This window comes from Mirounga leonina, unplaced genomic scaffold (assembly GCF_011800145.1).
Source record: "Mirounga leonina isolate KUSES-001 unplaced genomic scaffold, KU_Mleo_1.0 Mir_151, whole genome shotgun sequence".
In the NCBI taxonomy this organism is placed as follows: domain Eukaryota; kingdom Metazoa; phylum Chordata; class Mammalia; order Carnivora; family Phocidae; genus Mirounga; species Mirounga leonina.
The window spans coordinates 18,977,310-19,004,808 of record NW_023270377.1 but is presented as its reverse complement, the minus strand read 5'-3'; the positions used below and the strand labels follow the sequence as shown (position 1 = coordinate 19,004,808).

Below are 27,499 nucleotides of genomic sequence, written 5' to 3'. Positions count from 1 at the left end.
AAATAAAATAAAATAAAATAAAATAAAATAAAATAAAATAAAATAAAGCAGGGGCAATAATACCTACTGTGCCAGGCAGCCATGCAGATTAAAGAGCTCGTGCCTGGCTCAGAGCCTGGCACACAGCATGTGCTCAACAAGGGGCAGAAGCTAGGCTGGTGGTGATGATCATTGTTCCCAGTAAGATCATCACTATTATTCTCCTCCTCTTCATCATCCTCATGGGCACCCACATCCTCATCACTGCCCCCACACCCAGCACACTTACTTTGAGGACACCTCCAACTTCCATTATACAGATGGGGAGACTGAGGCCGAGAAGTCAGTGATCTGCTCGAGATTGTGTGCCAAAGAGATGGCAGAGCAGAGGCAGAGACAGATATCCTAACTAGCAGGCGATCCATCAAGGTGGAGGTGGGAGCAGAAGGAGGGGCTCACCTGGCATGGAGTACTTGGAGAAGTCGGGCAGGGTGTGAGAGAAGGAGACGGTGCTGCCCCCGCTGGGACTGGACATGCCACTGGCCACAGGCGAGGAGGACACCTTCCCATTGACGGTGGCGTAGTTGGGGAGGCTGCCCGCTCGGTCTCCCACGGACATCCTCCGCTTCTCGGGCAAGGCTGGTGTGGGGCTCCCTTGCCGGAAGGCGGCCGAATCGGGCGATGGGGAGGTGGCAGGGCTGCTCAGGCCTGGGTAGTAGGCAGGGGACACAGGGAAGGAGGGCGTGGAGGGAGCCTGGTAGCCGGAGGCACTGCTCTGCCGGGACAGCGTGGGTCTCGGGTCATCGGGGGTGGAGTAGCCACCGCAGGCCACGTGCCGGTCCAGGCTGGGGCTGCCGGGAACCACAGATCCAGACCCTACCAGGTGCCGGCCCATGCTGGGGCTTCCAGGGCTGGCTATCGCGTTGCCATGGAGACCAGAGGCCAGGCTGCCTTGGTGCGCCCCAGGGTGCCGGCCCAGGCTGGGGCTTCCCGGAGTCGTGGCCACACTGCCGTGGAGGCCTGAAACCTGGTGGGCCCCAGGATGCCGGCCCAGGCTGGGGCTTCCCGGAGTGGTCGCTGCGCTGCCCTGGGGGCTGGAGACCGTGCTACCGTGGAAACCAGTTCCTGCCGGACCCATCACCTGGCGGTGGCTCAAACTGGGACTACCAGGGGCGGCCATGCTGGGGTTGATGGCCCGGCGGCCAAAGCCAGGACTGGGGGGGGTGTTGGTGCCCACTGTCCTGTGGCGAGCCTGAGGGCTCCCAGGCACCGTGTGGACGCCGGCCACAGTGAACTGAGGCCGCGCCTGGCTTTCTGGGGCGCTGAACTGCTGAAGTGAGTAGTCGGTGCTGCTGTAGCTGCTGCCCACGGGTGGGAGAGGAGAAGAGCTCTGGTAGCTTCTCTGTGCCGAAGGACTGGGCTGGCCCAGGCTGCCGGAACGGAAGCCCAGATCCAGCAAAGGCTGGGTGGGTGTCCGGGGGCCCTGGTCGCTGCTTTCCCCAGATGGGAAACTCCCCACTGAAGTGCTAGAAAGAGAGGGGGCAGGGTGAGATGTCAAGGTGAAGGACAGGCTCTCCGTGAGCATGCAGCCCTCCCCCCCACCGCTAGTAACAACAAAAAGAGCTCCACGGGCATGTTTGCTGGAATGTCATGACTTTTGTACATCACCCTATGGAACCGGCAGAAGAAGAGACGGAGGCTCAGAGAGGCGAAGCACTAAGCTCACAACCCACAGTAAAATACCAGGGTTCTAACTCAAATTGCATCTGATTTCAAAGCCCATGTTTCCTTCACTGCCCCTTGTTGACTCCTAAACCACAAGTCAAAACAGGGGGGGTCTCCTCTAATGGAAACTGAAGATAGCCTCATGTCACCTCCAACATCACCGAAACAGAACACCAGGGAGGGGTCAAACCACCTGGCTCCTGTTCCTACTGGGAGTATCCTGCCTTGACTCACTTTTCCCAGAACGCTATTATCATCTTTGGACACAGAGAGTGCCAGAATTGGGCTTTCATTCCTGGATAGCTCCAAAAGGCAGACAACAAGTCTCATAGAAGGAGATTTCAGCTTATTGTAAGGCCTGCTTTCCAGCCGTTGGATCTGGCCACTAATTTAGCAAGCTGCCTTGCATAGTAATGAGACTCCCGTCATTAGCAGTATTTAAGCAGAAGCTGACCAACTTCCGGACCTGAATGCTGTGGCCAGGGGATCTCCTCCTTTGGGAGGTTAGATTAGATGAGCTCAGAGGTAGCTCCCCATTCTAAGACTCCAATAAAATTCAGTTCAGAGGGGGCTGTCCCTGGGGAAATAGCCACAATCACAGATCCTCCTCTGAAGTTTTGTGCAAGTCTGTAGAGCCGTGCAATGCAATGGCCCATCAGCTGGGAAACCCAGATGCTGGAAACCTGTTCAACTTTCCTCATGTGGCGAACGAAGGGGCTGGGTTAGGTAATGCTGATTCCTTCCAGACCCAAACTCCTACCCGCTGATGATATGGTAGGAGAGGCAAAGGTTGACAGGGACCCCGCCTAAGCTGTGGCTGCAGGGAAGTAGCAGGGGGACTTGGCAGCAGGAGCCCCTGGGCAGGGGGCAAGGGTGGAGGAGGTGGTGCTTACACAAGACGATGGGCCAAAGCCTGGAGCTACAGACTGGAAGGAGTCTCGAGGCCAGGTTGGATAAGCTCCGGTCGCTGGGGGACATGAGGTGGGGAGCCGGGCAAGAGCCAAGGGCAGGAAGCAGGTCATGGGCCAGGCCAAGAAAAAGTCTACCTCGAATCCCAGAAGGAGCTAGAGTGGAATGCTATTCCTGGGACGGAATACCACGGACTCAGGAATGGGAGGATGTGTCAGGCGGAGCAGGGTGGGGTGGGGGCCACTGACATGGAGTTCTGGAAGATTAATCCCACCAGGGAAATGCTAGCTTCCTGAGCCCTGAAAAGAGCCAACTCCACAGCAGGAGGAATTTGAGTGAGAAACAGTGAAAACCTCCTAAGGTTAGGGCTCCCTCAACAGGAGCAGCAGCGGCTAGCCAGGTTAGGAAAATCCCCCTTCCTTTAAAGGAAGAATTCACCTTCTGCCCAGAAGCAGACTTCCCAAGAAACAGAGCCATCTGCCCTGTCCAGAGGCTGGGGAGGGGGCGAGATGGACTGGGGGTGCATGCTCAGCTAGAGGTTCTCGAATTCTTAGAACACAGAAAAACACAGCCTCTGCTCACCAGGCCACCCCCACTCTGACCTGGGAGGGGCACGCTGCGCTGGGCCAAGGGCATAGGGCACACAGCAAACTCTGCACCGGGCCTGGCCTGTGACAATAGGAGGGGGTGGCTGGACAGTTTCTGGGCCCCATGGGAGGCCAGGCTGGGAAAGGGGATGGACATGCAAAGGAATGCCTAGCAGCAGTCTCTCCTCCTGGAGGAGAGCTCTGGTCAGGGCAGGCAAGCCTAGTCCATCCCCCCATGCCTGGCACCCTTTGCCTTGCCTGGGCTGATCTCAAGCTCCCTGTGCCGTGTCACATCCCGTTCTCCCCATCACAAAGCATACAGCCCACTCCCCCTGCACCCCCCCACATGGGGGCATCCCTCTTCACAGCCCTCCCCAGCCTGATTCCAGGCTCTCCTCTCTGTCTGACCCACTTAGAACGCCAGCCACCCATCCACCTCCCCACCTGTAGTTGGGTGCCCTCAGCCCCACGGCACCAACAGGTCCACACCCCAGCCCTCTGCCCTGGTTGTGCTGTTCCTTCTAGAATGCCCGTTCCCTCCTCCTCCTCCACCTTTCAACAGCTGCTCATCCTTCTGGCCTCACCACAAATACCTCCAGCCCCCAGAAACCCTCTCTGCATCCCTAGCCAGAAACAACAGCTCCTCACCGGGAGCTCCAAGCCCTTATACGTCTGCTCTGGGCACCTCTGACTGTCAGCCTGGGATGGGTGGGCACAGAGACACAGGCCCAGGGGAGAGGAGAGACGTGGGCTCTAGAACCAGACGCCTTTGGTCTGAATCCTATTTCTGCTACTGTTTAGCTGCAGGACCTTGAGCAAGCTACTTGGCTTCCCTGTGCCTCAGTTTCCTCTTCTGAAAAGTGGGACCATAAGAGTACTTACCTCTCAGGATTGCTGAGAGGATTAAATAAAATAACCAGATAAAGCATTTCACGAAGTGTCTGGCACACCAGAAGCACTCACTACGCAGTGATTGCCGTTGTTAGGTTTTGAACTTGGGGGAAGGACTGGTTCACCATGGTGGCTCCTTCCAGCACAGTTCTGGACGGTGGGATCAAATTCAGCCTGGGAATTATAGCTCATCCACCCTCGTGCTCCCCATGGGCTTCGGAACCTGGGATGCTCTCTCAATTCGGTGGGCTGGTGTCCAAGGTACGGCTATCTGGATGTGATTTCTGCCCGTCCATGCTCTAGGCAGATCCAGGCCTGGATCCTCCTCCCCACTTACCTGTCAGCACTGAGGATGGGGCTGCTGGTGGAGAGGGGGCTGGGAGAGACAAAGGAGCCTCCCAGGGTCCCATTCCTCAGGGGCATCTCGTGGCCATAGGCCTGGGCAGCTGGGGCACTGAAGCTCTTGGGCTCAGGGTCCTGAGCTCGGGGTCCAGTCACTGCTGTCCTCACCACCGACTCCACATAGCTCCGGGGCTCTGGAAGGGGGCAGAAGAGAGACTGAGATCCACGGGGGTGCAGTTTAGACCCCTCCCAACCTGTCAGGGAATTCCCCAGCCTGTGGGGACAGCCCCCAAAGGATAGCCAAGCATGCACAGGGCACTTCTGGGGTTCCAGCCAGCCCACACCTACCCCACTTCCCAGTGTCTTGGAGAAGCTGTGAGAGCCCCCGCAGAACTTTTAACCGGGGCCTCACACACAGAAGCTTCCCAGGAATGGACCCCAGCTTGGCCTCTGAACATAGTCATCATAGAATCTTCCCTCCTACAGCCAGGCACCCCTTTTAGCTGCTTTTTCCTTCCTAGGTGCCCCCTGGCCCAGCTGGAGTCTGCTCTGCCGTGGACCCAGAGCTCCAGGTCAGCCTTGCCCATGTTCAGAACAGCTCCAGGCTTCCCATGGGCTCCACCCACGCCCAGAATCCAGAAACAGGCTTGCTGGCCCAGCAACAGGCCTGTGACGGCGAGTCACGCCCAGCCCCTTCTCTGCCAAGACACTCCCACCCACCTTGCCTGACACACTTAGCATTCCTCCCGAGACTGACATCATTATCCCTGCCTGGTGTTTAGAAGAGCCTAAGAATCCGGGGAGGTGGGGGACAAGGGCCAGAAAGGCCATTCTACAGGTGAGGATGCTGAGGCCGGGGGCATGCAACGTGTGGAGGCACGACCAGGAGGAGATCTGACGCCCAGCCAGTGTCTGCCTGACCCTCCTCCTAGACCTCTGAGGCCAGGCCTGGAAGGTTCTCAGGGCTACACAGAGAGAAGCAGCAGGCCACTCTTGGCTTCCCCTGGGACACGATCAGGGATCGACGACGCTCCTACCACCTCCAAACCTGGCACCGCCCTGGCTCCCCCAAGTAGGACATGATCGGAGCCCAGCTCACACACTGACCCCAATCAGGGCATCTGCTGAAACCTGCCTAAGAAAGTGAAGAACCCAAGGGTGTGTGCTGTCCTGGGCAGGCCAGGTCCCTGGAGATTTCACGGGCCAGGACTGTGTGACAGTGCGTGGGGGTGGGGCACAGGGTGATGCAGTGCCAGTCACCTCAGTGCCCGAAGCTGGCGTCCATATAGGCAGAGGCCAGCCTCACCAGAGGCCTCCTCAAAAGCCCCACCCAACCGGCCCGGGCCACCCACCCACCTCACAGAAGCCTCAGGCCACTTTCACTCCAAAGGCATGGATTCTGTGCCCATCGTGCCCAAGGGCCCGGCCGGAGCCCGAAGAAGCTGCAGAGACCCTCTGGCCCGGGGCAGGCACACATTTTATGAGAGATTCGATAGTAAATATTTCAGACCATTTAGGAGCTGGTCTCTGTGGCAGCTAGTCAATTCTGCTTTGGGAGCACAAAAGCCATCGTAGATAATTCATAAACAAAAGAGCATGGCTGTGTTGCAATAAAACTTTCTTTACAAAAAGAGGCAGTGGGCTAGAATTGGCCACAGTTTGCTGACCCCTGATCTCACCCCTCTTTTTGGCCCAGAGAGGTAGAGAAATTTGCCCCAGAACACACAGCCAATCAGTGGCCAGAGATTCTAGCACCATGGTCTCCTGACTCTCAATGCTGGCTCCTGGTGGCCTAGAGAAGGGCCACAGCCTCACGGGGACGCCAAGAGCTGGCGGCTACCCAGTCCTCCAGCATGTCGGCCAGAACTATTAATAATGATAAAAATAGCAAACAATTACATGAGGAAAGTAGGAGAATGTAAGTAATCGGAGAATGTAAGTAGCTCACCCCATCACACAGTACCAAGGGGCAGAGTTGGCCCAGGAATGCAGGCAGTCTGGCCCAGAGCCGGCCCCCTAGCCCACGGCGCACACATCGGCCAGCTAAAAATCAGGGAGCCAGTTTAGTCTTGGGGGGCTAGCTGTGTCCTTGCCATGCGACAAGGAGCCCATAGAAACGGCGATGGAGACGCAAAGCCAGAGTCCACGCTCCCCTCCCACCCCTCACCGTTCTGGGTCACTCTCTGAAAACTCCTCCTGTACCCTTCCAGGATCTCGGCTTCACCTGCATGCCTGCAACACTCGGCAGCACCCCCTCTCCCACGGAGAAACAGCAAAGGATCCATCTGCTCCCTGGCCACCCCAGGCTCTCTGCTCACTATATTCACAGCACCCCACACACCCCCGGGCACACAGAGAGCCCCTGATATGCATTTATCCTATAAGCTAGTAGATGCCTGACCTTCACCCTCCAGCCCCACCCACACAGAGATGCATAATAACTAGGACCTGAGAGGCACACATTCACTTTTCTCGTTCCCTGGAATTCGTGCTGACCCCAGAAGTTCAAGCTACAAGCCCCGTGGATGATCCCTGAAGTCTGTGCTCTTCTACCCGTCGATGTCCTCCCGGTCCACTGTCCAGCCTGCTCTGCGTCCCTGCAGGCCAGTACTGACCACATCACCCAGACCCTCAGGTCCTAGGGCTCTGGAAGGCTTTGGCCTTTAGCCAGTGGGCAGGACTGGCAGGAGATGGGAGAGTGAGGACAAAAGGTCAAGGTGTCGGTGGCTGCATCCCTCTACCTAAGACCACAGCTCCGCTCAGGGAACTTCTCCTCCAGCTCTCTGCTTTCCTTCAGGTCTGGCGTGGGAATGGCTCCCTCCTCCTGCTAGGGATCACCCGGGGGTGCTTCACCATCCGTCCCTGCTTTACCCAGACCTTTTAAATAGTCCATGAAACTCTCTGTTGCCCCACAGAATGAGCCATCTTTTTCCTACCGGGACCCAGGCCCAAACACTGGGTAAGCAATTCACAGTACCCTACACCCCACCTGTAAAAAAAAAAAAAAAAAGTACATGTACCCCTTCTACCAACAGTAAAACTGAGATAAAGTGGGCCTCAGCACCCTGTCCCCTAGTCAGAACAGAGCCATGCCTGGGACCCGTGGATGCTGACTCCCATCGGGCCTGCTCGCCCTTAGACAAGGCTGCGTCCCCACTCACTGCTCCCAGCCCGAACGCAATAGCCTGAGCCCCAGGCCAGGGGCCTGCCCGTAGTTTGCACAGGGTGATGATGGGACGGCATATTAGAAATTCTGGGGAGTCGGAAAGCCCAGGGTGGTCACATTTGTAAGGCATCAGCCTCATCAGCCCCTTCCCCACTGCCACCGGATTGGGAGCCACAGAAAGCCAGGGGAGGACTCTGTCTGAACTCGGGGCACAGGACGCTCTCCCCAGGGAGAAGCAGCAACTGCCTTCCTTCCACACGGTAGGAAATAGTCCTTGAGCTCAGAGGCCAACCAGCCTCAGGGCTTTGCTCCTGGCCTAGAAGGATTTCAGTGACCCAGCTCACCAGGCCCTGCCCTCACCTGTTCACCTCCCTTCCCCAGTCCCGCTAGGTGCATGACCATCCTCATGTCTGCTTGGCTAGTCTGCAACCATCTGTCACCCCTTCCTGGCCTACCAGGCCCACCCGGGGGTAGAGATGAACAAAGCCCTCTGTCTCCGTCTCTGTTTCTCATGAACCTGAAGCAGGAGGGACCTTTGGGAAATTACTTCCTTTCCTGAGTCCATTTCCAGAACTGTTCAAAACCAACCTTTAAGGCCAAAAACTCAGTTTTCCCAAGTTTTCAAAGTCGGTTACCATATTAAAAACACCTCCTCTTTCTGTCTATTCCTCGGCTTTTTCTCTCTTCCCAACCATAGGACAACATGACGACTCGTGGGATTCCCCCTTCTTTCAATTCCTGGAGGGGTGACCTGGGACAGGTTGCTGAAACTTTCTGGGACTCAGTTTCCTCATCTGTACAAGGGGAATGAGACCACTCACCTGCCCAGCCAGGATCAAGCGACAGAGATGGGGAAGTTCCCTCTCATTTTTCCTGCTCCGTTCCACACCAGCGTTTCTAAGCAGCCCCCGGTGCCTGCCTCTGTCCCCAGCCACACCTGGTCCTGCCTCCCTCCACCCTTCTCTCCCACCCTCTCCTGCTACTTTCCTCCTGCCTGGAGCAGCTCCACCCAAAGGAGTTGGGAAGAGTAGGAGAGGTGGGGCCAGAGGGCACTTCACACAGAACATTCCAGAGCTCAAACTTTTCTAAGTGGCTGTTGGCAGCTGAGAGCACCTGGAAGCATAAGAGTGACTTGGGCCCCACCAGGCCCAGGGCACTGACAGCTCTTCACCCACACCCTGAAGTGCATTTCCTGCCTCCAGGAAACGTTCTTTACTTGGAGAGAAGGAGCCTGCCCACCCCAAGTAAAATGAAGACATGTGCGTGAGGAAGAGGGAGGAAATAAAGAAACGCCCGAGTTCTAGTCCAGGAGCTCAAAAGTTGGAATTTCAAGCCTTTTAGATTGGGCCATACACAGGAGTTCTGAACTCTCCTAACACCCTGTTCCAAGCCCTGCTCCGCGCTTCTCCCAAATGCTGAGTTCTTTGTTGGCATCTCTGCCCTCACCAGGGTATCTCACCTTATACCCACAGTGGGTATATCCTCAGTGCCTAGTACACGACCTGGCACAAAATAGGTGCTCAATAAATCTGCATTGCACAGCACGGCCTTAGAATCCCAGATGCCACAGTACACCCACCCCCAAGGATCTCCGAGCAGGAACAATCCCCCAGAGGGGCCATTTCTAGTCCAAAGTCTTCCTTTACACCAAATCTGTCCCACCTAGTCATCTGGACAAACAGAACCTAACCTGAATGTTCCCTTTTCCCATTCCTCTGGGAAAGAAGCTTCTACAACTTTCTTTCCCTGTTTCACCACTGGGAAGATATTCTTGATGTTGACCTCACGTCTGTACTGCTGCAGGCTTTCGTCCTCGCCCCCCTTCATGGAGAAGAGTACCCAGGCTCCAGCCCCACTGTTTAGGGGGTGTGCCCAGTGTAGTCACATGGAAAGGGGCAGCCTCCACAGATCGGGCGTTGACTCTCAGTCATGCCCCTGACTGACTGTTAGGCCTTAGACAAGGCATTTAACGGCCCTAAACGTCATCCCTCATCGGTAAAATGGGGTTCCTACCACCTTCCTCTCGGTGCTTCTGTGATTGTTAAACAAGATGGTGTGACAATGGTCCCACATGGTCCCACTCCTGCCTGTTGAACCTCATCTGTACCCCATTCCCCCTTGCTCCAGCCTCTAGCTCCCTCTTGCTCTCAGCCTCACTGATTTTGCAGTTCCTAGAAAAACAAAAACATGCAGTTCCCTCTGACCCCAGGGCCTTTGTACATGCTTTTCCTCTACATGGAATGCTCTTCTCATCTCCCGGTTTTACCAAGTTAATGTCACTCACCCTCACATCTTACTTCTTCAGCCAAGGTCAGGTTCTTGGCTAGAAGGTCTCATAAACTATATCCCATCCCTTTGGAGCACTATCTTAATATGTAATTGCAAGTAATTTCATTCTGGCTCCTGCTCATTGCAAGTAATTTCATTCTGGCTCAAGCTCCACGAAATGAGGAATCACAGTACGGCTTATCATTACATTCCCAGAGCCTGGCACAGTACACAGTACATGGTAGACATACAAAATATGAAATAAATGAATCAGTGACTAAGACAAGGAATGCATGACAAGCATTTAGCACAGTGCCTTGACCAGAGCAGTTTCCCTTAAAGTCTGCTTTTCCTCTAGCTGGATCATTCTGCCTCTGATCATTTTTCCTCACAGGCAGCTTTTTCTGAATTTCCCATCATAGTCTCAGCAGGGAAATCAAGCAGAGCTTCAGAGGGTCAGCAAAGAATGTGCTTTAGTCTGACCCGGGAGGTGGTACATGAGTCAGGAAAAATGAACGGGCTGCCCACAGCCATGCTCCCTGCCCCTCTCCCACCCCACTGCCCAGACCGCGACAGCAATTCCACCCCCACGCTGGAATCCCAGGGCACGGTGCCTGGAGGCAGGAGGAGGGCTTTGAAATAGCCCCTGGACTAGGAGACGGGAGACCAGCAAGTCCAGTTTGGGTCCTGCTGCCTCCTCACTGTGGCCTTGGGCAGAAATTCCAGACCCCGACCCCCACAGCATGGGTCTCAGCCCCACATCCATGAAAATGGTGGATGTAGCTGAGCACATCTGCAAGAACCTTCCCTCCGAACTCTGTGGCTCCAGGACATATGGAAAGAGGGCCAGAGGCCTCGGGGCCTTGCAGGCAGAGAGTCATTCATGAAACAGGCAGCTCTTGGTTCACGACTGTCGATACTCGCTTCTCTGAAGTGTCACCCCCAAGCGGGAAACATGACATCCAGGGCCTGTCAGCCTGTGGGATAATCTCCCCTCAGACCCTCCCACTGGAGAGTGTTTGTGGGTGGGCTCCAGGCCCCAGCATTTCTGGACTCCTGTCCCATCTTCACTGCCCTGTCAGGAGCCAGGAGCCAGCAGCAGGCCTTGGGGACAGCCCCTTCCCCGGGTAGAAGGCTGGGGGGAGGGGGGAGGGTCAGCCAAGAGCACACTGGGCTCGTCCCTCTCTGGGATCTGTTGCTGGGGGCCGCCTCGATCTGCTACGCCCAGGCAGCCTGGTTCTGCTGCCCAAACTCTGGCTGACTCCAAGCAGGCGAAGCCTATGGGAAGCTGCAGCCATCTTCTGGGGTGACGGCAGATTGAGAGGGGCACAGCCTCAAGGTGGTGCGTGGGAAGTGGGCTTCAGAAAAGCAGATAGGGGGCGCCTGGGAGGCTCTGTCGGCAGAGCATCCGACTCTTGGTTTCAGCTCAGGTCACGATCTCATGGGTCCTGGGATCAAGCCCCGCGCTGGGCTCCACACTCAGCAGGGAGTCTGCTTGAAGATGCTCTCCCTCTGCCCCTCCCCTGCTCACGCTTGCATGCACGTGCACACGCCTGCTCTCTCTCGCTCTCAAATAAATAAATCTTTAAAAGATTTATTATTTCCTTAAAGATAGAGCCTTTAAGGAAACCAGGCCACATGGAACCAGGGCCCAGGAGGGAAGTCAGAACATCTAACATATCAGAGCTGGAAGGGACCTCAGTGCCCCCCTCATCCCAGGCCCCCTGGTGAAGGAGAGGGGGACACCGATGCCCAGAGCCACATACAGACAGCCTAGGCCCGCACCCCCTTCATTTCACCTGATGCTCTGAGTCATCATTAGAATTCTGTCCCTAATAACTTAAAGGCCTCCAACCAGATTATGTCCCCTCTCTGCTTTCCCATCTCTGCTCACGTTCCCTTCCCTGCTTCATGTACAATGCACAGTTCATCGAAATCGAGGGTGAAGCTGATCCACAGACATGCGAACTCCTTGAAACTGTCAAAATTATGTGCATGGGTGTCCCAATGCATTCGTGTGTGAGTGGATCCATTGCTGTTCTAAGATCCCCAGAGGCATCCAAGCTCCCAGAAAGACAGACTTCCCACCATCTGTGTTGATATGAAACCAAGCAAGGGCTTCAGGGAGGCTGCTCTCGGCTCTAAGACTGCTGAGAAAGCTTGCTCTAAGCTATGCACGTGGAGTGCGCCCCAGGCAATGGAAGAATGTGTGTCCCTTTGCCCTCCGAGGGGGCTGGCTGCACCCCAGGCAAGCTAGCGGACGTGCCGCTGGGGGAGGAGGCAGCAGGAGGGGGGACTGTCACCAGGTGCCACTGCCCTGGCGACTGGAGCTGGCAACACCTGAACCTATGCCCAGCTCGCCTGTCAGAATTCAGGCAGCATCCAGGGTGACAGCTCATCACCAGGGGGTGGGGACCAGAAGGCTATGTGGCCGGTCATCTGAGACCTGTCAGGAAAGAGAGCTGCCCCCGAGCCAGCCTGAGCAAGCTTCTCCTGAACAGCCATGCCCGGACCCAGAGAGCAGGAAGCGGCCCACAGCAAAGCCACACTTACCTTTGGGAAGCTCGGTCACCACCTTCCCCTCATCCTCCTCTGAGGGAAGATGAGAGGGGAGGTAGGAGGAAGGAGATGCAGGAAAGAGAGGCAGGTGAGGAGGACGAGGAGAGGAAGAGCAGAAAGGAGAGAGAGAGAGAGATTGATTAACAGAGATTATTTCCTGAAAGACAATCTGCTGAGAGAAAGAAGGCAGGAAAGCAAGGGTGAGGCCAGGGCAGAAGAGCCCAGGGTAAGAGGTAAGGTCCACCCTGACACGGCCCTGGGGGCTCAGGACACACAGTTTAAGGAGGGCCTCGCTCTCGGGGACAAAGCCGGCCCCCCTCACAGCCCGTGCACCCAGGGCTTGCATCTCAAGCAGAAGGGTGCTGGCTGGTGAGAGGCAGCCCCAGGCCCCTTCTGCTCCCCGGTGACTCAGTGTCCCCGGCCGTGCAGACACCTCCGGACGGGAGGCTATGCTATGCCAGCCATGTGTCCGCGTGGGTCACACATGTGTGTCATTGCCCTCCTACCTGGCTGGATCAGTCTTCTGGTGACTAAGGAAGAAAAGCCAAGTTGGCCCCAAAGGCCCCAGCCCAACCCTAAAACCAGAGTCTAGAGAACACCCTTCTGGGCTCGGCCTACTGGAAATGGCCACTCAGGGACGAGGGCCTTCCACTCTCCCCTTCCCCACAGGGAGGAAGGGGGATGTGGTAAGGAAGTGGGAGGTGTGACCTGGGGGCGGTGTACATCCGTGTCCACAAGTACACTCGGGGGATGGTGGAGCCAGGCTTCTGCAGAGAGCTAACCAAGTCCAAGGAAACTGAGGCCAAGCCTCCAAATCCCCAAGTCAGAGGGCCCTGGGAGTGGTATTGACTCCACCTGTCCATGGGCATGAAGGCCCAAGCCCTACACAGAGAGCCCCCACTCAGGCCTGACCGCATTGTGGGCACAAAGCGAGGCTGCCATCTTGTTTCCAGAAGGGTCCTGAGAACCCGTCACTTCTGGGCACTTTCTGATGAGATCCTGAGGCCCTGCCCAGGACCACAGGGGTCCTCCAACCCCTACTCCTCCCTCTGGCCCCCCCACCACCTCCCTTCCAGCTAGAGTCACTCACCACCTGTAGGGTGCAACAGGATGTCCGCTGGGTTGTGGGGTTTCAGGCCGAGAGCAGACAGGGGCGTCTTGGCCAGACCTGGAGGGGAGCGCACTGTGCCAAGAAGAAAGGAGACACAGGCAGTGAGCCTCGGGGTGAAGGAGGTGTGGGGAGAGGAAGAGGGGCAGGAGCGGGGACACCCCTAACTGAGGACATGTTGTTGAGGGCTGGGCAGCAGGAAGCAATACAGGGGAACCAGCCCCAGCCCCAGGGCTTCCTGCCTTGCTCCCCACTGCCTTTTCCTATCTCCGTGTTTCTCCACAGCTCAGAGGGTAGAGTGAAAAGTCAGGAAATGGCGCTGCCCCGCAACCCAGCCCTGGCCCTCAACCTCGAGCAAATCACTTCTATGCTGGGGCCCTTGGTGGCATCACTGCAGTCCCCTTGCATCGCCATAGCTCCCCACATACACACAGCTTTCTTTGGCTATCTCTGACGTCCCCCATACCATAGTCTCTCTTCCCTCATCCTCCCGCTCCCGCCCGGACACACACACACAGTCCTTCCACGCCGTGCACTTGGATGGACTTGGGAGGACAAAAGGAAATGGGAAATCAAGATGGCGCATCCCGTAAAGGACGGAAGGAGTAAGGGATCACGGGCGGAGCCGTGCCAACCCTGAGACCCAGGGCAGCCCTCGACCGGAGGTCTCTGACCCCCAGCAAACCATGCCACTTATAAACCCCAGGAAGAGAGAATTTCTCAGTGTGGGGCTCTCTGTCCCCCCCCCCCAAATCTCGGTGTCCTGGAAGAGGGAGGAGCTCCACCTCCACAATCCTTGGCCAAGAGCACCAACTCCCTGTGCACACCCCAGGGCCCTTCCGAGCCGCCCGGCTGGGTTAGAGGTGTCATGTGACACACAAGGTCAGAAAGGGCTGTCCGGCTTTTTCCCATCCGCCAAGGACATGGCCGGACTCCGAGCTGGACTGCAGGGTGGTTGGCAGGCCCAGTCACGAGATTTCTCGGTGGCAGCTGCTGTGTCTCCTAACATATCTCTAAGAAGCAAAGCAATGAGCTCTGTGTCTCTTATCACGGCTACTGGGAGTGTGCAGAGGCCACGGGCCCTGAGGACAGGCAGCCGCACAGGTCCGCCAGAGCCCAAGCCTGTCCGCCACACACCAACGGCCCCAACAGACCAGGTGTGGCCCTCGGTGCCTGGCCCCCACACAGCAGCTCCAGGACCCCCCCGGGCCCCTCCTCCTTTCCTCAAAAGACAGAGATCTGCAGGAAACAAAAAGCTACAATCTCTCAGTGTAAGCAACATCCACAACTTATCTGTGCACAGGTGGGTGTATGCACCAGTGAGAAATCACCGGGGTCGGGATGGGGGCAGACTCCATCCTCACACCATCCTCAGATGCCCAGTGGACAAACACAGCAGAGGGGACCAATGTGTGCAAATGCACACAGCCCAGTAATAAGGTAGGTCTAGGCTGGCCTGTCTCTATCCCTCCCTCTCCTTACACACACACACACACACACACACACACACACACAGATTCGGTTTCTCCCCCCCCCCCCCAGCCCCCCTGCCCATTACTGAAAATGGTGTCTTGCAATGGACCCTTATCAAGCACTTATTAATGTTTGTCAAATGAACGAATTGGAATGTAATTAACTATGGAGGAAGGAGCCCAGCCTCAGAGACCACCGCTGTCCATGGAATGCCCTCGAAGCATCTCCAGCCCACGGGTGTGCGTGGGTTGGTCCAGGCGGGGCAGCAGAGGTACAGATGGGCCAGTGAGCCAGGGTGAAGGAGAGGTGAAGGGAGCCAAGGTGAAGAGGCAGCGGGAGGTTTCTCCTGGTCCCACCTCCGGCACCTCCAGCTGCCTAGTCCCTCACGCCCCGTCGCCAGGCATCTGGCTCTTCTGCTGAGGCAGACGAGTGGGCAACCCCAAAGCCAAGCAAGGCTTTTGCTTTCCGAGAGCAGGATTCCTCGCATTTCTCCGCCTCTGTCTTCTCTCCCAACCCTGTGCATTGATGAAACCTCTGCTTATTCTCCCCACTGGGGCAGCAGGCTGGCAAAGGCAGGCAGAGAAGAATGGGAACAGACACATATGGCAAAATCTAACCCTAGCTCCGCCCACGTGGCTTCCTTCCCACACGGGGTGATGGCCAAGATCCTGGCTGACTGGACCAACAGTGAATCAATCGGAGCAGGTGTGAAGGTGGACGCTTAAGACCACCCCCAGCAGGGAGAGCGATTCCAGGGAGTCACAAAAGGCCACGGAGGGGGCACCTGGATGACTCAGTTAGTTAAGCGAATGCCTTCGGCTCAGGTCATGATCTCAGCGTCCTGGGATCGGGCCCCACATCCGGCTTTCTGCTCAGGAGGGCTCTGCTTCTCCCTCTCCCTCTGCCACTCCCCCTGCTTATGCTCTCTCTCTCTCTGTCAAATAAATAAATAAAATCTTTAAAAAATAAAAAATTTAAAAAAGGCCATGGAGTTGCCTCTTCAGCAGACCGTCCCAGGCTCGCACCGTCCAATATGGTAGTCATGAGAGTACCTGCCATGGAGCCAATCAGAATTGAGATGCGCTCTAGGTGTAACACACACAACAGATTTCAAACACTTGGTATGAAACAAGAATGCAACATATCTCTTTATACGGATTCCATGTTGAAATGATAGTATTATAGATCTTTCAAACTCAATAAAAACCTATTAAAAGTAATTTCACCAGCCTCTTTTTACAGTTTTAAAAAAAGATTGAGCACTGGGTGTTATAGGCAACTGATAAATCACTGAACACTACATCTGAGACTAATGATGTACTATACGTTGGCTAATTGAATCTAAATAAAAATTTTTTTAAAAAAGATTGTAAGATACCTCATTAATATTTTTATCTTGATCTACCTATGGAAATGATAATATTTTCGACATTTGGGGTTAAATAAAAAATATTACAATTTACTTCTCCAGTTTCCTATAATGTTTTTCAATGCGGCCACTAGAAAATGCTCCATCACAAGTGTGATTTGGGCTGGATTTCCATTGGGCCACACTGCCCTGGGGAGAACCATGGTTTCCACTCCCAGCTTTGGACCCCCACATGCCCCAGGCAGCAGCCCACACACGTTCTGCTGCACAGGACGGGGCTCTGGGGCCACATTCTTCCCTCACGACAGCCAGCCCCCAGGAGAACATACCGCTGGTTCTGGTCTCCAGTCCTCACTCTCCTCCCCTCCCTGGGCTCTCCCTCCTCTGCTGCCCCGGGGTCTGCCACTGGGACCCTGAGTCCTTCTCAGTCCTGTTCCATCACTGCTGTCCCACAGCTGCCCTTTTCCAGCTCCCCATCTGTTCTACCAAAAAAAGGTACACTACCCCAGCCCTGCACTCATCCGGGTCTTCTCTTTGTGTGGAAATGCCTCTGCCCTTCCGGTCTTTGCCTCTCCAGTGAGTGCCTCAGGGGCTAGAGACTAAATGTTCCTGCCTGGAGACCAAGGACGGATGAGCTGGGGACTCTGACAGGCTGAGTGTTCTGGGCCTTTCTTTCCCTGATGGAAACTAAATAGGTTGCCTGAAATGGAAGAGGTGTCCGGATGTAGACAGAAATGGGGGTCTGGAGCAAGAAGGCCAAGGGGTATCTCAGAGATACACCAGCAGGTCACAAAGAGTCACTTTAGGATGGGGGCGGGGGTGGTGTTTTGCACACAAGATGCAAAACCTCTCAACGATTAGGAAGATTCCAGACTTTGGGAGTCCAGGAGCCCCACAGAAGGTCGGTAGGATCCCAAGCCCGTAGCTGCTGCACCCCCACATGTGTGCATGTGGACAACAGAAGGAAGGGGAGTAGGGCAGGGATGGTGAAGTGAAATGAGCCATCTGGACCAGGAGCGACAGATCCTGGCCCTGCCCAACTCTGCCAGGACCTCCCCCAAACCCGGGGTGCTTACTCAGGCCGGGGCTGAGAGCACAGCTTGCGGGCACCCAGGGAAGACAGGCTTAGTGAGGAGCTCTTACCCCCACTGGGCGGTGGGCTGGTCGGGGAGGTTCCCTCCATCTCCTCAAAGGCCTCCTTGTAGCTGTGCAGATGGGGCTGCAGGAGAAGAAGAGGAGGTGGGGGGGCTGCCCACTGGTGGCCGTGACCCTGAAGAGGAGGGGTTTCCCAGGTAACCAGCCCACACGTCCCCTTGCCAGCCCCGCCCCCCCCACCCCTCTTGGGGGAAACACAAAGGTCAAAGGGAGATCCTAGCCATTCACAGCCCCACCCACTCCTTTGTCACTGAGCGAATGAAAAGCGGCTATTTGCAAAGCCACTGTCCAGCATGGGTGGAAATCAGGAGCACTTGCCTTGGAAATATTCCCCAACAGGGCCAAAGAGAAGGGGCTGGCAATGGGGAACTTGGGTCCTGCCAGAAGGCAGGAGAGAAAAGATGTCCAAAAGCCATTTATATCTAGAATAACTCGCTAGCCTGCATTTTATTGGACATGGGTCACTCATATCAGAATCTTCCAGGATGGACGTTTAAAATGCATATTCCCGGGCCCTATCCCAGATCTAATATGCTGGGATCTCTGGAGGCGGACTTGGGAATCTACGTTTATAACAAACTCCCTAGTGGTTGTTTATACTCATCGAAGTCTAAGATCTACTGCCTCCCAACTACGGACAGGTCTCAGAAATGCAAACATTTTGGCATTGAAGTTAGATCTGCCAAGAAAACCCTAGACCTAGAAAGAATTCAAAACCATTCTTGTCAGTCTATATGATCTGGCTTGGAGTTTAGAGACTGTGGTCATCTGTGTCATACCCAGGACCCTTACCACCCCACTAAGCGGGGCTCTTTAAGAATTAAGGAGGGAACTTCAATCTCAGTGTTAATCTAAGAGGTGGGGGCATAAAAGCTATTTAGGGAGGGAAATGCCAGATTCCATGTGCCAGAGAAGAGATAGAGGATGAGGACTGAGTTTCCTGATAGGGCAGGGCCACGCAGGTGGCGATCTGACTCCCAGATAGTTCGGGGGGCTCCACTACTCTCTCTGGCCACAGGATGCAGTTCAAGGACTCACCTCTTTGGGCCGCCCTCCAGGATTGAGGGCGATGGTGAGAGCCAGCTCGGGGGAGACGCACTGGACAGGGGAACGAACCCCAGGGCTACGGGGGGATGCGGGTTCTGGAGACTGGTTCTCATACTGTCCATCGCTGGCTGCCCGCCTCCGGAGAGGGGCTGGGGGCTCTGCAGGCTGCTTCTCCCGAGCCTGCACCCCTGGGAGGAATTCAGGGCACAGAGGGCAGTGAGCATTTTAGGCGAGAAAGGATCGATCAGGCCCAGTTCCCCAGAGAAGGCGGTGCATCTTAGCCAGGGGCCACACTGGAGCTGGGCCTGTCTCCCCTCCAGACTCCCCCACTGCCTCCCTCTGCCCACACCGCAGGCTTTCTCTGCAGGGTGGGGGATCTGCTGTGAGGTGGGGCTGGCCTTCATCAGGAATCTCTACCCTGCACAGGGCTGGGGCCCAAAGCACAAAGGGCTGATACGAGAAACAGATGTCAACTCCTTTCAAACCCTGCAGACAAGAGGGCCAGAGCTTCCAGGCAAAGAAGGGAAGGTGGAAAGACGAGAGACAGTCTCCAAGGTGACCGCATCAACCAAAAAGCAACATCAGGCCCGTGGGGAAGAACTTTGGAAAGAGCACATAATGCATCATCTTGCAAATGGTGCTCCCGAGAAGGAACAAAGAAATGACTAAGTCTTGTCATGAAGTCCCCAGCCCCAGCTGGCCCCTAGAATATTGCTGGCCTTCTCTGGGGTTCCCCAACCTCCATCCCGGGCACCTCTGAAAACGCTTACCAACTGCCCTTATGCTGGCCCCTCATCTGCCCACCCCTTGTCTCACCCCAAAGATGGTCCAGCTTCCCACCGCGCCCCTCCCCACAGATCAGCAGGCAAAGGGCCTGAGGTCATGGGCTCCATCTAGTTTTCTGTATCCCCTTCCATTCCACAGGCCAAAGCATGTTGTTAGCCTCGCCCTCCTTCCCTCCCACTCTGTTTTCCCACAGCTGGGCTGAGGCACGGAACCCATTGCCTCACTGAGCTGGCTCCAGAATCCTAGAAAACTTACTCCCCACGTCGCAGAGGCCAAGACCCAGCCTGAGGACAGGCTTCTTGTCTTCATTAATCTTGTGCGAGGACATCTGCAGCTCTGCCTTCACCATACCCCGGGAAGGGCAGGTTAAGTGAGGGGAAGTGCTGGGACATACCACAGGGCACGGGGGCCCCCAGCCGTGCCAGCCTCGTGCCGACACATCCGGGAACACGGTCCCGTGGCACACTGCACCCAGAGACGCATGCACGTGCACACACCACTGGTCCCCTCGGGATGTGCTGGTGCAGCCCTCCTCCAGACTGAATCATCTGCCCTCCACGGTGAGGTCCGCGTGCCCCCCCCCAGCCCCCCCCGCTCCGGCCTGGTACAGCCACTGAGGCTGCTGTGAAAATCACATGCTGGGAAGCTTTCCTAACTTGTCATGAACAGGAGGCTGCCGATGCCAAACTAGGGACGGACACACACTGTTTCACGCTCACACACACACACACACAGGCACTCCCGACACGCACTCATCCGATCGCGTAACCGGGGACCCCATCCGGACAGCACAGGACTAGTGTAGCTTTTACAAAGGCAGAGGGGCCCAGGTGGGGTGCGGGTTCGAGCCTCCACTTAGGGCTCCCTCTGACTCAGAGGCAGCCTGCCTGCTATCTCACCCAAGAGAAAAGAACCCTGGATGGGGACAGTGAACCAGACTCACAAACTGCTTGACTTAAAGCAAATAAGCCCTCCCCTTAAAGTGCCCTTATTTTCCAAATAGAAAAATGGGGGTCACATAGTCCTAACAAGGGTCTGTTACCACCATCAACCTGGACTAAAGACGCAGGCAGGCTCTCCCAGGGCTGAGCAGTGCCCAGGACCCCAGGGTGCGGCCACCCCAGGCTCCCAGCCGTCAGAGAGGCGGCAGCCCCCAAGCACCACGCCACGCCTGCAGGGGCTTCCTGCCTTCACCCGCTTCTCCCACCTCCACCGAGCCCCTTCCTCCCCAGGCCTCCTGGGCAGCCTGGTTCAGAGCTGCCGCGCATTTCATTCCTGGCAAAAACATTAGAAAGAAACAGACATAGCCATTGATTTTCTAATAATAATTGTGACAAAGGAGGCCCATTTGGGAAAGGCTCTTGGGGTTTGGAACTAAGTTCAGCTCCAAGGTTAAAAGAAATGCATTAGGGCTGGTTTCAGTTCCGGCTCACCCAGCCCCGCAGCCTCTTTCTGGCAGAGCCCTATGCCTTTGCCAGGGGTGGCCAGTTTCCCTGGTTGGGGATCTGATGTCTGCCCTTGAAAAGTGGGTCTGTTTCAATTCAAGGCCCTAAATCTCCCAGAGGGACAGAGAAAATGCTCCCCGGCGTGCCCAGAAGCATCCTCCATGTTCAGGTGCTGCAGACGGTTGCAGCCGCCCAGAGAAGGGGCCGGACCGCTCAAGAGGGGCTTCCCACGGCAGAGGATGCAAGATCCTAGCCCAGTCAGCCATCTGAGAATGATCACACCTCCTCAAGTCCTGAGGCAGGGGGACGGACAGGATGACCCCCAAAGAGCCAGACTCAGCAGAAGGGGGAAGACCCCACATTCCACTCCCATGGAGACAGCCTCTCCCCCCGCAGTGGGCCCCATGGCACCAGTGGCCAGTCAGAGCCTCTCACATTCTTTGAACACAGTATATCACTGTTGTCCCCTTTGGCAGGCCCAGATATGCCCCAGAGTGCTGGAGAGCCATGTCCCATCTCCCTTGTCCTTCTCTACGGGAGGAGAGACAGGGCATGGCCGGGGCGGGGGTGGGCAGGGAAGAGAGCCCTATTGTTCCTCGGCCAAGCTGGGATGGCTGGACACAAGCTAACAGCCAGTGTCAGAGAGAGAGAACACCCCTCCCTCATGTCCCAGAGACTGACCGATCGTAAAAATAGGCTTACTCCCGGCCACCCACCTCCCCACCACCACCACCCTCAACCCCAGGACTTTCTCGGTCTCTTGGCCCGTTTCCCTGTCTCTGTCGAGGCCCCCGTGTCCATGTGGTCCACTCCCTGCACGCATGCATGCACACACACACACATACATGGACACACACACACACACACACACAGAGCCTTCACCCGCAGGAATGGCGGTGGGTCCGGGTCGCCCTCAGAACCTCTACCCCAGCAGGAGACCGCGGGGCTGGAGGAAGCTCGTGAAGAAAGCTGGAAAGAGTGGGGTTGAGGGCCTCTGGAATGTCTTCCTTCTAGCCCCAGGAGCATGAGGAGGGGGACGCCCTCATGGCAAGGAAGTGGCCTTTTGGATAATGACATTCAGAAGCACTTTGTGTCCTCTGAAGGCCGCTCACACACTTAGGCACTGGGCCTTCCCCACCGCCTGGAGGACGGCAGTCACCCCAGCCCAGGGCCTGTACACAGACCGCGAGATCTGAAGAGCAGGGTGCCAAACAGCCCCATTTCCTGCGGGTCCTCACTGCATTCCCCAGGATGGTGCTGTGTTTGAGGGAACAGCTGGTTTCAAGGCTCCCCTGAAGTGCACTGGACCTGAGGCAATGAATCCCCTTCACCTAACACACACACACACACACACACACAGCACTTCTGGGGGTTGCAGCCCCAGCATACATCAATGCACCCACTTGGGCAGAGCACAGGCGCCCACCACCCAAGTCCCCTGGATAAACGCCCAGGTGTCAGGCTTCATCACACGCCTCCCCTACCCCCTCCCCAGACTGGCCGTGTCCACCCCCACAGACCCAGCTCTTCTTTCCAGCCTTCCGATTTCCAAAAGCCTGGATTCCTCAGCTCCAGGCGACGGGGTTGGGTGTCCGACAGCATGCCTGGGGCTCCGAAAGCCAGGTTCTCCGGGAGGCCACCTGCTAGGCCAGGGCACCAGAAAGCCACACGGAGATCACACTAGCAGCCCCAGGGCAAGCCATGCCAGCTCCCCTCGGGACAGGCCCGCTGCCCCAGACCTGCCCCAGCCCCCCAGGTCCAAATGAACACTGCACTCCCCACCACTGGGCCGAGAAAGGGTGAAGGGAGGGAGAGAAGGTAGACAGGGGCATTCTGCTAGAGCCATCTCTCCAGTTCCCATGGACTGGGAAGAGGAGGGTCTGTGCAAACACCAGATACTGCCATGAGGAGTCAACAATCCCCACTACCCCCTACACCTGTTCCCGAACTGCTCAAGGCCATGGCGTGGGGCAAGCCTGAGCACAACCTTCTCCCTCACCTGGGCCTCCAGGCTCAGAGGCGCAGGGAAAACAATGAGGCAACACCCTCCCCAGAGCTGACAGCCTATGGGCAGACGTTAGTGGGCATCATCCTCAAAGAGAGCAAGGGGACCCATGATAAAGGGTCCACCATATTGGGGCACGTCAAGCCACCACGCAAAATACACGTGGCAGGGCTATGACGTCTCCCTTTTCCACGTTAGGAAATTGAGCTCTGAGTAATCAAGAGACTTGCCCAGGGTCACATAGGGGGTCACAGGCAGAGCCAGGACCATGCCCAGGGCTTCTGACTCTTGGCCATGGGTCCTAGGATCAGAGATTCGGGATGAGGTCAGAGGGGGTGCCATGTCCCCAGAGAGTACCGCACTCAAGAGTGGACAGGGCAGCAGGTGTTGGACACCACTCTTTGTCATGAGCCTGGTGGCCCATGCAAAGCACAACCTGGCTCCTGCTGAGACCCTGGCCCAGCAGCCTGGGCGGTCTGGCCAGGGTGGTCTGGCCAGGGTGGCTGGAGAGCGGGCTATCCCCGCCCTCACCGAGCACACTCACTGCAAAGGCCTATGTGTCCATGGGGAGCCTGAAAGTTCATCTAGTCACCCCAGACCGTGTTCCTATCAGTAAGGCCAAAGCCAAAAGCATCAGGCCTGTGTCCATGCAGAAGTGGGAGCACTCGCTCATGCAGAAAGGAGGGGAAGAGGGTTTAGAGAGAGCAGGAGAGAGAAGTGGGTGCGAGGGCCAGTAAGGAAAGGAGGAGGGGGTGAAGAGAACAGGAAGAGATGGAAAGAAGAAGATAGAAGGGGGAGGAAAAAAAGGTAAAGGGGGATGGAAAAAATGAACAAGGACGAGAGTGGGCAAAGGTTGGAAGAAGTGGTCCATGAGAAAGAGGGAAGAGAAGCTGAGAGCTACAGTGAGGGCCAGAGACTTATAAGGGGGAAGGTGGGGAGGGGAACCAACCAGAGAGGGAGGAAGATCGGAGCCGGTGGAGAGGAGGCAGCCGAAAGCTGGTGTGCCCCATGCCCTGCAGCTTGGCATTGTACGCTGCCCACACCCACCCCGGGGAACCGGCAGGAAGAGGGGCAAGCAGGAAGGGAAGGCAGGGGGGAGGGGATGACACCAGGCAAGGAAGGCACCACACCCGCGTCAGAGGGGACAGATGGACACAGGACACACAGAGGATGCAAGGGACGAGGCATCAAACAAGACGAAACAAAACAAAAACAAAGAGAAAATCAAGATTAGTTGTTCTGAGTCTGGGATCGGGCCACACGCTTGGAGGGAGGTGGGAGGGTGTCAGACAAGAAGAGAGGGTGCATCCAGGGTCTTGCTTCTCCAGTGGGCAGGTGGACCTCTTGCTGTCCCACAGGACGCCACATCTCTCGATTTTCTAACCCCAGCATGGGGCAAGCAGGTGACGGCCCGGGACCAGGAGACTGCAGTCCTATTGCCCCACAACTCACCTGCCCTCACAGTCAGCATGGCCCCATCCTGGGACCTCTCTCCTCTTGTGGTCACCTGCCTCTTCCTGGACCCAGCTGTGACCCTCCCAGCCTGAGTCCAAGGGCCACAGTCCCTAGCATCCTAGCACCCCCCTGCCCTTCGTCCTTCCCTCACCCCCACCTTAGCAACCCTCTTCCCCGGAGTCCCTTCCATTTCTACTCCGGCCCAAAGCTGCTGGGCACCACCCAAAAGCCCTTAAAATGAGCCCACCTGGATGCACTATAAGGACTTGCTATGTCCTCCTTTTATCCACCCTCGCTGACTCCCTGACCCCACAAGGGCCGCACGGGGAAACCTGCTCCTTCCCCTACTCTCTGCTTCACGAGCTACTCCACATCAGCTTCTTGGCCACTTCCCCCTCGTGCCTCCAACTGCCAAATGTGGGAGGCTCTGGGACTCAGCTCTGGGACCTCTTTTCTACGTGTGCTCCCTCCCAGGTGCCATCATGCATGCCACACCTCACATGACACCATACACAGGCAACCTCATGTACTGGCATCATAATGCCCATGTTCCTAAGCTCCAACCTCTCCCCGTGGAGGTTTCAAGAGCCTCTCAAATCTATCATGGCCAAAATCACACTTCAGACATTCCCTCCAAGTCTGCTCTTCCCACATGCTTACCCATCTCAGTAAAGAGCGACTCCACCCTTTAGTTGCTCAGGCCAAGAACCCTAGAGTTGCCCTTGACTTTTCTTGTTCATATTCCACGTCTAGCCTTGATGGCTCCACCTCCCAAACTGTGTACAATCTAAGCACTTGTCACCATCTCCACAGCCCCCACTCTGATCAATAGCAGCAGTCTCCTCACTGGTCTCTCTCCCTTCCATCCTGGCCACACTGACCCTTTTAGAACAAGTCAGATGATGTCACTACTGTGCACACAGCACACAGAGTAAAAGCCAAAGTTCTTAGTAGCACCTACAAGGCCCCTGCAAGCTGGCCCCCAGGCCCATCACCTCCTTGACTCTGTGCCCCACTACAAGCCTCACATCAGGCACAGCCCGACCTCAGGGCCTTTGCACTTGCTGTTCCATCTGCACATTCCCTCACCGCCCAGGGCAGCCTTCCCTGATCCTATGTAAAGTGCAACCACCCACCCACCCTCTATCCCTCACTGACACTCTCCTGCTTTATTTTATCTCTGTGGCACTTACCACCCATCTGACATATTATATATGTATTTGCTATTTGTTTATTGTCCATCTCCCCCATGAAGGCAAGAGTTTTTACCTCTTTTGTTTACCGCCATTTTTCCAGAGCCCAGACTAACACAGACTAGGAATTCATGCCGAATGAATGACTGAATGGGCTTTGATGTCATCTCCTCTTTCCACGATGAAAGGTAAAAGTTGGGTTCTCAATTTGAGGTCCCAAAGCTTGATACAGGTATTTCCCTATATCTGTATTCATCCTCTACTCTTACTTCACAAGGAGGTATCCCACCTCCTCACTGAGCTTAAATCATCCACCTGGGCTCCTAGGCCTAGAGCCCCTCTTCCTTCCTTACTGGTCTTATTCTAGCAACTTCTTTCTTTCTCTTCCATCTTTTTCTTCTTTCTATTCCCTCCATATTCAACCTCTGCTCCTCCTCCTCTAAAAACATTCTCATGGCTCCTATATTTATAAAAAAAAAAAAAAAAAAAAAAAGGCTCTCCATATCTTGCTACACTCTTTAGCTACCATCCTCTTCCCTTTTATCATATAACCACTCAAAAGAAGAGTTGATATCCTGTCTGCGCTGCCTCCCTGCACTCACTCCTCAATCCTGTAGTCTGCTTTCCGTCACCACCACTCTACGGAAAGTATGTCTTTGAAAATTCCCGGGGCCACCTAATTGGCAAGCCCAGTGAATTTTTCCCAGTCCTCCTCATGATCTCTCCAGTGACATTGTGAACCCCCCCACCCCTCCTCCTGGAAACCCTTTTCTGTCTTAACTTCTGTGGTGACCCACTGTCCCTGTCTTCTCTCACTGTCCTGAACATTCCTTCTCAGCCCCCTTCCCCTCCGTTCACCTCATGGCCATTTCATCCTAAGTTCTTTTCTCTCCATGCCCTCTGATACAGATATCTCATTCATGGCCAAAGCTTTAACCCACATCTTTGTGAGGATGACTCCAAAACGTACAGTTCTTTCCACTCTTTCAAGCTCCAGCTCCAGATGTTTAGCTGCTTTCCATACATCGCTACTGCCTGCAGGCTCCACCGTAACCTCAAACTCAACATACAGAACACAGATGTCTTCATCTTCCACAAAATCCTCTTCTCCTAACTCCTGGCTTATTAATGGAACTAGCATTCTGTTCCCATTCATGGAGCCTCACAGTCATCTTTGATGTCTTCCTCTCCTTCACCCCTACATCCAATCAATTTGTAAGTGCACTGGTTCTACTCTCATGGTATCCTTGGCACCCATCTCTTCTTTTTCATATCCATGGTCAGCACCCTAATGCAACCCCCCAACCCAGTCTACCTAATAAACAACTACATGTCCCGATTCAAACTCTCTCCTATTTTGCCTCCTCCCTGCCCAGATCCACCAGATACATCTTCCTAAATTACAGATCTGATCATGGCATACTCCCAACTGAAACATGGCCATGGCTTCCTACATTGCCACTAGATAAGATTCAAGCTCCTTAGTCTGATATTTTAAGACCAACCAGAGGCAGGTCCCAGGCCACTGCCTATATGCTCTCAATCTACTATATTCTTCAAACACTTATGCTTTCCTGTCTTCACTAAGAATCCTGTCTCTCCAATGACCCCACCCACTTTCAAACTCCTATTCCTCTCCCAAGGCTCTATTTAAAACCCACACTCAACACACGCCTCCGTCTCTTCAGCTGACACTGATCTTTCCTTTTTCTTCACTCCCACAGAAGTTTCTCCATATCTCACTCATTAGGAATGACTTCATTTTAAAGTTCCAGTTCTTTCTCCCCTTACTAAACTCTAGACTCCTTAAAGATAAGATGCGCATCTGATCTCCAACATGCATTGAAACCTCTACCTCTAGAGACATCTGAGATCAGTCCAGTCACAGAATCAGGATCATAAGATAACATGGACTCAACAACTCTGACTCCTATTTCTTTTTCTTGTCTTACTGCACTGGCTAAGATATCTAATACAAGTGACAGTGGCGATAACAGGCATATTTATTTTGTCCCTGGTGTACCAGGAATGCTTCTA

At 55.4% G+C, this 27,499-nt stretch overlaps 1 protein-coding gene across 11 annotated transcripts in view; it reads right to left on the bottom strand.

The window, feature by feature from the left end:
- The window catches only part of TNS1 (tensin 1), a 194,019-nt gene that overhangs the window by 15,895 nt on the left and 150,625 nt on the right, over positions 1-27,499 (bottom strand). For 7 of the 11 annotated variants that reach the window (XM_035007167.1, XM_035007168.1, XM_035007172.1 and 4 more), the window contains 7 exons: positions 23,764-23,847; positions 18,570-18,766; positions 17,520-17,595; positions 13,517-13,609; positions 12,421-12,459; positions 4,429-4,627; positions 439-1,505 (listed from right to left, as the gene is read on the bottom strand). In XM_035007167.1, the coding sequence (XP_034863058.1) occupies positions 439-1,505; positions 4,429-4,627; positions 12,421-12,459; positions 13,517-13,609; positions 17,520-17,595; positions 18,570-18,766; positions 23,764-23,847 (1,755 nt within the window). The remainder of the gene's footprint in view (positions 1-438; positions 1,506-4,428; positions 4,628-12,420; positions 12,460-13,516; positions 13,610-17,519; positions 17,596-18,569; positions 18,767-23,763; positions 23,848-27,499) is intronic. The other 4 variants (XM_035007164.1, XM_035007165.1, XM_035007166.1 and 1 more) reach the window with 4 other exon arrangements.